Source organism: Propithecus coquereli, unplaced genomic scaffold, assembly GCF_000956105.1.
Source record: "Propithecus coquereli isolate 6110/MARCELLA unplaced genomic scaffold, Pcoq_1.0 Scaffold69, whole genome shotgun sequence".
NCBI lineage: Eukaryota > Metazoa > Chordata > Mammalia > Primates > Indriidae > Propithecus > Propithecus coquereli.
This window is the reverse complement of record NW_012152951.1, coordinates 1,200,994-1,211,757: the sequence shown is the minus strand read 5'-3', so window position 1 is coordinate 1,211,757 and position 10,764 is coordinate 1,200,994. Positions and strand designations below refer to the sequence as shown.

Genomic DNA, 10,764 nt, shown 5'->3' with positions numbered 1-10,764 from the left:
TAAATAAAAGAAAAGCTAATAACTGCCTCCAAAATACATTTTGGCAGACTGACTTTCTCAAGCATGCATTATCGGGGGTAGGAGGGACATTTCCTGGCCATGCATTTTGCTTTTGTTTTTTTTCCCCCAGGTGACAGAAAAGGCCTTTCTCATAAAATTTCCTCTGCTCTGTGCTAACGAGAAATGATCCAATAATAATTAAAATACCCAGTGGCTCCCAGGGGAAACGTGTTATAATAGGCAACTCATCTGTGATGACATTAATACATATAGATAGCAACATAAGACATTCCACTGGAAATAACCAGGGATCATATCTTATTAATGTCCTCTGAGAATTTGCTTCAGGGGAATGTTCTCCTTTAATAACGTGAAGTGCCTTATTAAGGCTGTTGGCATATTAGTTTTGCTGAGGGGATGTAAACGTGCAAAATTGTTCTCCATTTTCAGGGCTGGGGGAAAGATGGTTTTGCATTTACTGTTTTCTGTGACGTTATCAGGAATTTGTCCAATTTGGCTTTCACTTGAATTTGTTCCATTCCTAGGACTTGAAACATCGTCTTTTATAGCTTCACCGTCTTGCTGCTGGTATTTTCATTCATGAAAACTCAGCAGAAACAAAGAGTTCTCTTGATTTCAGACACCTAGGTTCTGGTGCAAACCACATGGCTTCAGCTTGTTGTCGGGTCTCTTTTGTCATTTTAGAGACTTTGCTGACAGGCAGAGTTCATGCCAGAAATTTTGTGGTAAAAAGGGCAAGGGGGTGTGTTCATATTCCTAAATAGCTGGGAAAAAAAAAAGAGAGAAGTGTGGGTATCTTGAATTTGTGACAAGGAAAAAAATGTTTCCAGTTTTAAGTCTAGGTAAAAACCAGATTTTTAGAAAAGTCAATTTGAAGTCTCTGAGAGCATCATGCATTTAAAACTAAATCCATTCGGGCTTGAAGCCTTTGAAAATGGATAGTTCTTGCCGGATCCTGGCTTTTTCTTTAACGAGAAGGGTTAGGATGTAGTTTTTTTTTTTTTTCTTTTTTCTTTATTATTCCAGGGTTTTGTGAGGGTACAAACCTTATAGTTACACTTTATGTCTTTGCCTCACCCAAATGCGGGTTAAAGGCATGCCCTTCCCTCCCTTTAGTGCTCCCTGTGTCCTTTAGTAGGATGTAGTTTTAATGAACTTAATGAGGGATTAAGTAACTCCAAAAGGATCAATTCCACATCAGTAACGATGAGAACCACGACCTTACACGGGTTCCTGAAAGGCAAAGAGCCCTGCTCTGGCATTGGGACGTGCTGAAACTTGGCTTCCTCATCCGGCGGACTGAGGCAATGAGTGAGTCCCTCAGGGAGAGCTCCGCGAGGATCTGTGAGGACATATATGCACAGGCTGAGACATGGGGGCTCAGGTTCCCTCTGTTCTCTTCCATTCCCTGTCCCTCACAGCAGTGACTGAGCCCTCCTTTTCCAGGGACACTGGAGAAGTGACATTCCTCAGAACACCCCTCCTGCCTCTCTCCCAGGGTCCCCTCAACTGTCCTAGATGCTCAGGACTTTAAACCAAGTTCTCCAGGCAGTTTTCAGACACATTAGAGAGGACCCTGCTTTAAGGGTCTCCATGTCATTCACACCTGGCCCTGCCCCCGACTTCCCAGTCACGACTGCGTTGGGATGAAGTGTGGGGAGCACCCAGCTTTAACTTATTTATCCGAGACGTTAATTTTAACTTTTCTCTGTTAAGACTTTTCTTTTTGTCAGTCAGAAAAGCTGCTAAATCTAGTGCAGACCCTAGAGAGCCCAGTGCCTGCCAGCAGCGACATCCTTCCAGCTTGTTGGTATGAAAAGGAAGAAAGACAACTTTGCTCTTGTATTTTACGGTCCACTGTTAGCCTCCCTCCCAGGCTCCCCAACAAAAGACCTTACAAAAATCTAAGAACTTAAAAGAGGGCAGTGCATTTGTCCACTAAGCAAAATCAAATGTTAAACGTCTTTGGTTCTATTGATAAAATCCTTGAAGTTTATCCTGCAGGTCTGACAGCTGTCTTATTAACGTGGGAGAAGACAGCTATCATATCATGCTTTCTGTCACTGAAGTTCCACCTGGCCTAGGCAATTAGCGAAGCTGAATTCTTGTAGCTGGGAGAGGCCATCTGATGTGGCCACAGGGTATGACGGACAATTGCTCCCAAGTATCTGGGTTGCCTATTTAGCTTGTAAGGAGGGCCTTGAATTTTAATCAGTCTTTTGTCAAAGTTTATTTCCTTACGAAGTCTTTAAAAGTAATTCCTAGAATCTGTGGAATTATTTTCCCCCTTAAACCTTGTGCCTCCACCTGACAAGATTAAGAGGAAATCAATGGATTATTCCTGAATGAGTCCATTCTTCTTTAACAAAGAATTTCTTCACCAGAAACTGCCGCCTTGGACAGATCTTGATGCCTATGGGGTTGACCGGATTTGCAAAATTTTGCTGAACATCCTCTCTCAAACACAACTGAGCCAACTGCTAAAAACTTTAACAAGAAAAATAAATCTAGTGGAGATAAACTGAAAATTCTAGCCTGTTCCCCACTCCCGGCCAGCCAACTACCTCCATATGCTTTTTATCATATCTGTGTCCAGGGGAAGAATTCATATTTTCTTACATTGGTTTTTCTGAGGCTTCCTACAGTGTTCTTTCCTCCAAGCCACCGCCTGCGGTATTAAGGTAACTTCCCTAAAAAAAATTCAAATATCTTAAAAGGGAGCAAAGTTTCCAGCCACGGGCATGTGATTCACAGTTGAGCTTTAATTCAGCCGGCGTCACAAAATTGAAACCAGGACCAGCACTCAAAGTGACAAATCTCTAATCAGACAAGATGCTTCTGTAACTGTTTGCAAACTTTTCAGAGTCAGGAACCCATTTTACCTTCCACGTTGTATGCTTCGTACACACCAGTTCTGGAAAGCCTGCCCGCATGACGTCAGTGTAGACTCTGTGCTCTGCTGTCCCACGCCACACACCCCCCTCCTATTTCAACCCCAGAAAGGCACACAGCAAAGATGTTGAGGAGGAACCATGAATGGACAGGAATATCACACACACTCTGCTGTGTGCCTGCCCACCACACCCTGCCACGTGTGCATGGTCTGGTGGCCTCATGAACGTTCTACTTTTTGTGTTGTGGACACTCTTCTTCCTACCTGCCCAGCCCTGTCAAACAGCCTGAGCAGCCCAAGAAAATATATCAACATAAACTCATTCCACCCTCTGGTTGGGTCACGTTCTCGTTCCGATTGATAGTAGAGGCTGACAAATCCCCCAGCCTCCTACATGAACTCTCTTCCCGCCACATTAAAGGGAGAGCAAGTTACTGGTTGAAGGGGTGCACATCAAGGATGTGGGTGGGTCCACAGCCTGTACTCTCCAAGGCACAAACGAAAGGACTAAGAGAATAAGATGTATCCAGGTAGGAAGTAAGACCGCGACAGCTTATGACCACTAGCTGTGTGGCTTTAGGCTCTATCCTTCCTTAGACTTGGTTTTCATACATTCTAGGGCACACTTTTCTCATAGAATGAAAGCATGATTCACGTTTGATTCTGTGTGGAAACCTTGCATACTGCACACAAATGGACCCATGAATTCATTATGCATTAAATAATTTGGGTAATTGGTATTCTAGATGCTTTATATTATGTGGAAGTATTTGGTGGATTATTACAGAGGCTGGGGACATTTTGTTTTTCCATTTAAAATTATGAAATAGAGTTCCCGCTATCAAAAAATTCCATTATCCTACAGCTTTACAGAACCGATTAGGTTATATGGTGAAGGATGTCTGGATGCACAGGGTGTTTCGCATAGTGCTGGCTGCTTGGCTGCCAATAAATGGCAGCTAATACTACCAAAAGTTTGGTTTCAGGAGGTTACTTGGTACAAAGAATGGCTGTATTACATACTTGTTTAAACTCATTCACCTCTTTGGGTCTTGGTGTCAGCTCTGTCAACAGCTACCAATGCATGGACTTGTGTGGGCTACTTAGGGAACAGAAAAGGGCCGCCATGGTTTTGGAGGAGGAGCTTAATATCCACATTGAGGGTTGATCTTATTGGGACCCCTGCAACGCCTCTGTTTGCTAAGTTCTTGACTCCCCTGCAGTTGAGTTGAGGCAGGATTAAAGTCTCTGTGGCTTTGTGAAGAATGTGATTATGCTTTGCTTTGGAGATAAATGACATTTGTTTCTTCCTGACTCAGATGATACATACCAGATGTTACACAGCAAACGTGGAATTAGAAACCCAAAACTTCAGAGAAGACTAGATTAAAAGATATTGTAGTAAATTGTCCCCACAGTGGGACAAATCCCTCTGGGACTCAGGACAGGCATTCCCCAATGCCTTCACTCTGAAGCTGTTGTTGCTGTGTCATGGGGCTGCTTCTCAGATACTGTGAGAGTTCTCAGGAGCTGCCCACTGTCTCTGAAGAAAGGTGGCTTCTGTCTTGCTGACAGAGCTCTCCATCCATAATTCCTGTGTCTTTTTCTCACTGTCCCACAGTGTTAACCCCAAACCCTTATGGCATGTAAACATCTCAGATTACAGGTTTCACACATCTGTCTGTGGTTTGTGAAACAAATAAGTTGTCATAGTATAGGGGAGGTAAGACTTTTCCTCTATCCTCTTAAGTTCTGTGGCTGGGGCCTGTGAACTAAACTGAACTAAACTGACAAAAGGCAAGTTGACAGGAGAAAAAAACACACAAATTTATATGATGTTAATATTTTTATTTGGCATTGAGGGCTTCATAGAAAAAGTAAAAACTCCAAAGAAGCAGCTAGACCCAGGGGCTTATGTACAATTTTATCAAAGAGCAATAAATTGTGGAGATGTGGCAAGAATAAGAAGAAAGGAGTTTAGGCTGGGATGGTAAATTGTTGGAAAGTGACCAGGAAATATATGAGGGATACTAATAGATGATAAGGATTGTTTTAGTAAGGTTTGTTTGTACGGATTCATCTTGGGATTAACTCCCTGTTTCCAATGATAAGAATGTTCTCCTCTTGCCGGTACAGTGAGGATACCTTTCTCGTGGGAAATTTATGCCTTGCTTTTAGGTAGAAAAGGGGAGGACAGAGAGCCCTTCCTGCACTTGCTGTTTCTCAATTGTCTTCGGCTCAAAATAATCAATGTGCCAAAGTGGCGTATTTGGCGGTGGCAAGTTCTGGTTCTCTTGAACTAAAACATGTTTTAGCAATTCTCCTAGGCTGGATAGAAGAGGGACAGATGGCACTTGTTCATTGAGTTTGAGCTGTATGCTGAGAGTAGAACTGTATACAAAGCAGGCACAACCCAGCCTGAATGGGCCACATTTTCTCATGGGGGGGAGAGAAAATAAGTAAACAAAGTAATTTTAGAATATTAGTGCCATGATGAAATTTTTTTTTTTTTTTTTTTTTTGAGACAGTCTCACTCTTTTGCCTGGGCTAGAGTGAGTGCCGTGGCGTCAGCCTAGCTCACAGCAACCTCACACTCCTGGGCTCAAGCGATCCTTCTGCCTCAGCCTCCCGAGTAGCTGGGACTACATGCATGCACCACCATGCCTGGCTAATTTTTTTTCTATATATTTTTTTTAGTTGTCTGATTAATTTCTTTCTATTTTTAGTAGAGACGGGGTCTCGCTCTTGCTCAGGCTGGTTTCAAACTCCTGAGCTCAAACAATCCGCCCGCCTCGGCCTCCCAGAGAGCTAGGATTACAGGCATGAGCCACCGCGCCCGTCCTCATGATGAAAATTTAAAAATGGTGTGTTCTAGAGCTGTACTGTCCAACACAGTAGCCACTAGCTGCATGGAGCTCTTGGGCACTTGATACATGACTCATCCAAATTGAGATGTGCTGGTAACTATAAAATACACACCAGATTTTGAAGCTTTCATTCAACAAAAAATAATAAGATATCTAATTAGTAATTTTTTAAAGAAAATGATTTTATCTTGAATATATAAGGTCAAATCAAATATTATTAAAATTAATTTCACCTTTTTTTTTTTTTTTACTTTTTGCCACTACACCCAGCTCATTAAAAAAACAATAATTTGTAGAGAGAAGGTCTCACTGTGTTGCCGAGGCTGGGCTTGAATTCCTGGCCTCAAGCAATCCTCCTGCCTTGGCCTCCCAAAGTGCTGTGATTGCAGACAGGAGCCACTGCACCCAGCATTGATTTAACTTTAAAGGCCAAAGAGTCAGCTGGTTTTATGCAAGGCAGCAAATCAACAATTTGTGCCAACTGTAGCTGAGACAGAAGAACCACTGGTAACGGAATAGGATTCCCTAGTAGGGCATCATTGTTATGTAGAAGTCCAACCATGACACTCTTAGCCAAATCTGGCTATTGGGCTTGCCTACTTTTCCCTTCTATTCCTCAAATAATAAGCAATGGAGACTCTGTGATCATTAGTGTTCTGGGACTATTTGCTAAACTCTGTGTATGTTTTTTTATTGTTGTTTTCACAGTGCTTTGAACCAGATGCACTGTTACTAATAGCTGGTGGAAATTTTGAAGATCAGCTTAGGGAGGAAGTGGTCCAGAGAGTTTCTCTTCTCCTCCTCTATTACATTATTCATCAAGAAGAAATCTGTTCTTCAAAGCTCAACATGAGTAATAAAGAATATAAATTTTACCTACACAGCCTACTGAGCCTCAGGCAGGATGAAGACGCCTATTTCCTTTCACAGAATGAGACAGAAGATATCTTGGCTCTCACCAGGCACTACTTTGACACTTCTAGGAGCCAGGTAAGAAGTGCAAAATTATAAGATCTAGCCTCAGCATCTTAATTTTTTTTTCCTCATTTCATCCTCGTATTTTCATCCAAGTATTTGTGGTTTTTAGTGATGGGCTGTTGAGTGATATAATTGAAAATTTTGAGTCCAAAAGTGGAAATGTAATGACTAATTGGAAGATGAGTTTTAGCCAGAAGGTAAGTGGGTGAACAGGCAGTCCAGGTGACAGGGCAGCTCCCTTCTCCTGCATCCCCTGGAGTTCTCAAATAAGTGATTCAAGGCTTTCTGATGAATCTCCAAGGACTGGCTGAGCTGTAGTGGTAGAAGGCAATGTGTCTGTTGGCCTTGCCTTCTGGCCAGGGAGGAAGGCACTAATGATCAATTCATCTCTCTCAAAGTGATGAGAGATAAATTTATCATGTGTTATTTCACTGAAGGAGCAGCTTGCAAACAGCATTCGTTATGACTGTCAGCACCAGACAATATCCCTTCTGTGGCTTTTAATTTGTGTCGTGTGTGTACAGGTTTCATGCAAATGCTTCTCCTCTTTGCCAGCTCCACCTGGTCTCTGTTGCTTTCGTTACTATTCCAGCAAAAGTTGGTCTTTCAGTTAGATTCTTGTTGTCTGCTTAGCAGTGGGAAGTTGCAGCAGATAAAGTTCCCTGAGCATAAAGTTTATTTAAGCCATGTTTTCTCGAAAAATTAAATGAGAAGCCATGACCACGTTTTGAGGAGTGTGGTAAACCCTGTTTTTTTCTTCTTGAAGTTTTCATTGACGCGTATAGACAAATTTCATTCTTGGTCTCAATTCTGGCTCCTGGGAGCCCAAAGGTATCTGCAATCATGCTGCAGCTTAATGACCAGCAAACACATGCTTCGATTTGCTGTCAATATGTTTAATCTCTAACATTATCGGCAGAGCAAATGGAAAGGCTGTTTGCTAAGGACTTTGTGAATGTCGCATCCATAGCTCTAATCCTGTCAATTTCAAAATAGGGCCATGTTTGTGTTCCTAGTTTTGTTTTCAAAAAAGGTGGTCCTTTACAGAATTTGGTTTTCTGCTTGAATCAGGAAGTGCGCCTTCCTGTAATTTATTGAGTGCAAAATCCATCTAATACAAGGTTGATTCAAACGAACTACTTAGGATTTTAGTCATTCTACCTGTTACTGCCTTTTGATTCAGATGAAATGGAAAGTCAGCACTTCAAAGCAGACGGTGTGTATATATCCAGGTGTCTGGTTGTCCTACACATACTGCAAATACCCAGGCTTCTGAGTGTGTGTGAGATAAAACATTCCTTGACCAGAATAAAATAATTTGAGATTATGTATAGAACCACTTTATCTAGCTATTTAGTCATTGAGAGTTGAACTGCTGAGTCATAACCCTTCGCTAGGCCTGAGACCAATAATCTCCTAGATGACACCACTGGCTCTAGTTCCTGGGAAGGGTCTGTGATCCCACGCACCGGGCTAGGGTTCCTCAGGAAGTCAGTCAATCCAGACTTTGCAGGTGGCTTTTGGACCCTCGCTGCAGGCAGTTGCTCCTTCTGACCAGGTGGGGTGTGGTCATGAGGGGGTGCGGGCTCCCTTGGCCCAACATTTTCTAGTTTTACTACACACAGGACCTACTTCCATAGGTGAAGCCACTGACAGCAACTCCAGATTGGCCCCAGCTCACTCCCCAAGAGAAACCACTTCACACCACAGTACTCTAATCCAGCCAACCTCCCTAACAGTCTGGAATGGAACATCCCTTTATTCTTTCATCCTTTTTTGTCCAAACCACTGCATGTTCTATCTTCCCAACTCAATCTCTTAATGTTGCCACCTCTTCATTTCTCTCCACCGTTTGCTGTTTCCATGACACGGCGCTCCCCAGCCCTGCCTCTCTCGTGTAGGAGGGGTATTCCTCATGCCACACCCAGAGGACTTCAGGGATGGCAACACTGGTTGGAATTCTCCTTTATCCTGATGGCACTCTGAGACTGTTAAGTCTTTCACAACCTCCGTGGGATACTCATGCTGCTAGGAGGTTCATGCTCTCTGTTCTTTCAACTTGTTTTCACCCATGAAGCTTCTGGCTACTTCTCCAGACTTATCAAAATTTTGGTAACTGACTTTCAGCCTTCCACTCTACTTCACACCACAGTTATTAGTATCAATGTGATCCTGCCATGCTCCCCAATGACAGATTAGAAAGAAAATCCAACGAGCACTTTTTACTCCCTGTCATAAGAATGCAACCTTGACACAAGAACCTTCCCTCGATTCCCCTTTTGATGGATTTTTCTCCCTCCTTTCCTATGTAATGGGCTTAGTGGAGTGCCTGGCACGTAGTAGGCACTCAAATGTTTATATAAATGAATGGGAATATTAATGGGATGTAAGGCAAAAACAAGCTTTTCAGATGCTCATAATTTAATGGAGGAAAATTGATCTACACATATGAAGTCATGTGTTCTCCGGGAGTTCAAAGAACGCAGCACTGTGCTAGCTTTGATTTGCAGTGAGCACACAGCACATTGAACTTGAGAGTACAGGCAGATGTGAAGTGGGGGTGCCCTTCGCAGAGCCTGTGTGGAGTCCAGGTAGGGAACACAGATTTGACTTGAAGCTGGGAGAGAAACAGTTCACCAGTTGAAAGGATGTTAAGCAGTGAGAGCAGGAGATGCCCTTGGAGAAAACACATCTTTAAGAGAATAGAAAGGTTGGGTTAATGAGGACCAATGGGTGGGGGTAAGAAAATTGAGTGTCACCGCAGATAAAAAAGAAACAACTATTTTCCAAAGAGAGTTGTGTCTGAAACAGGAGAATGATGATAGTCATATTCCCACAAACAGTTTCATTTTCTTTTAGGCGAACTCTTCCTTATCTTTTGGGGAAATCCTAGAGATGCTTTCATCAGAAAGACTTTAGAAGTTAAATTTTTCTCTTGACTTTGTATCTGATTTCAGTGTATGGAAACCAAAACATTGCAGAAAAAGTCTGGAATACTAAGCAGCAATGGTGCTGATGAAAATACCCTGCCTCAGCTGGCGGCGACAATCATAGCTTTGTCCCTCCAAGGTGTTTGTCTGGGACTAAGAAACTTGCCTTCACCAGACTATTTTACGGAATACATTTTCGGTTTTTTGAATAGTACAAATACTCTCCATCTATCAGGTAAGGATGTTTTTCACAAATTAAACTTTCAAGCCACACCTACTAAATAAACTATGTCAAATACAACAGCTGAAGTTTGGATGACTACATTTGTTCAGGTATGTTTTAAACACCATTTTTTCTCGGCATATACTCAGGCAGCTCAGGGCGCCTTGCTTGCAAGGCAAATGTGCTGTTATATCTGTGTGATGATGAGGGACAAAAACATGAACTTGGTCCATTTCTGCAGCAAATGAAATTATGGATGTAGAACCAAAGGGAGAGATTTTATGGTCCGCCATGAGTACCAACAGAATACTTTCCTCGTTGGGACATGATGCTGGGCCAGGTGTGACAAAGTGTTGTGTAGAATGATGACATAGTGTTCCAAATAGTGTAAAATGTTTGGTAGCAGTTTCCTTGTAATCATAAAGGTTAAGTCATTTAATTTTAAATGAAAGTAACGTGAAATGTCCGTCTTTGCTACATTCCTGACTATCAGCTTTTTGGGGCTCCAAGATCAAATGGGATGTCAGGAACGGAATTAGATGTTTGTTTTGCACATTTCTTTGTATTTGACAAGGCATTTAAAGTGAAATGCCTAATTTTTAAAATCTGCATCAAAATATCCTGAGGCAGATTTTTTTTTTTAAAAAATCACCTCATTACTAATATCACGATTATAAAAGGTTTCCTTAATATCATAAAAACTTAATTTTCACATTTTCCTGATTTTTTTAGAAAGTTTTTATTTTTTAATTGAATCAGGATCCCAATAAGATATATAAAATACAAATTGTTGGTAGGTCTTTTAAGTTTCTTTTATAGGTGTCATGGTTCCTCCTCTATTTTGTTGCAAAT

General features: G+C 41.9%; 1 protein-coding gene across 1 annotated transcript in view; it reads left to right on the top strand.

Moving 5' to 3' along the window:
• SLC39A12 (solute carrier family 39 (zinc transporter), member 12) overlaps window positions 1-10,764 on the top strand; it is a 55,125-nt gene that overhangs the window by 5,298 nt on the left and 39,063 nt on the right. The window contains exons 2-3 of the mRNA XM_012660896.1: window positions 6,490-6,771; window positions 9,717-9,924. Of these exons, the coding sequence (XP_012516350.1) occupies window positions 6,490-6,771; window positions 9,717-9,924 (490 nt within the window). The remainder of the gene's footprint in view (window positions 1-6,489; window positions 6,772-9,716; window positions 9,925-10,764) is intronic.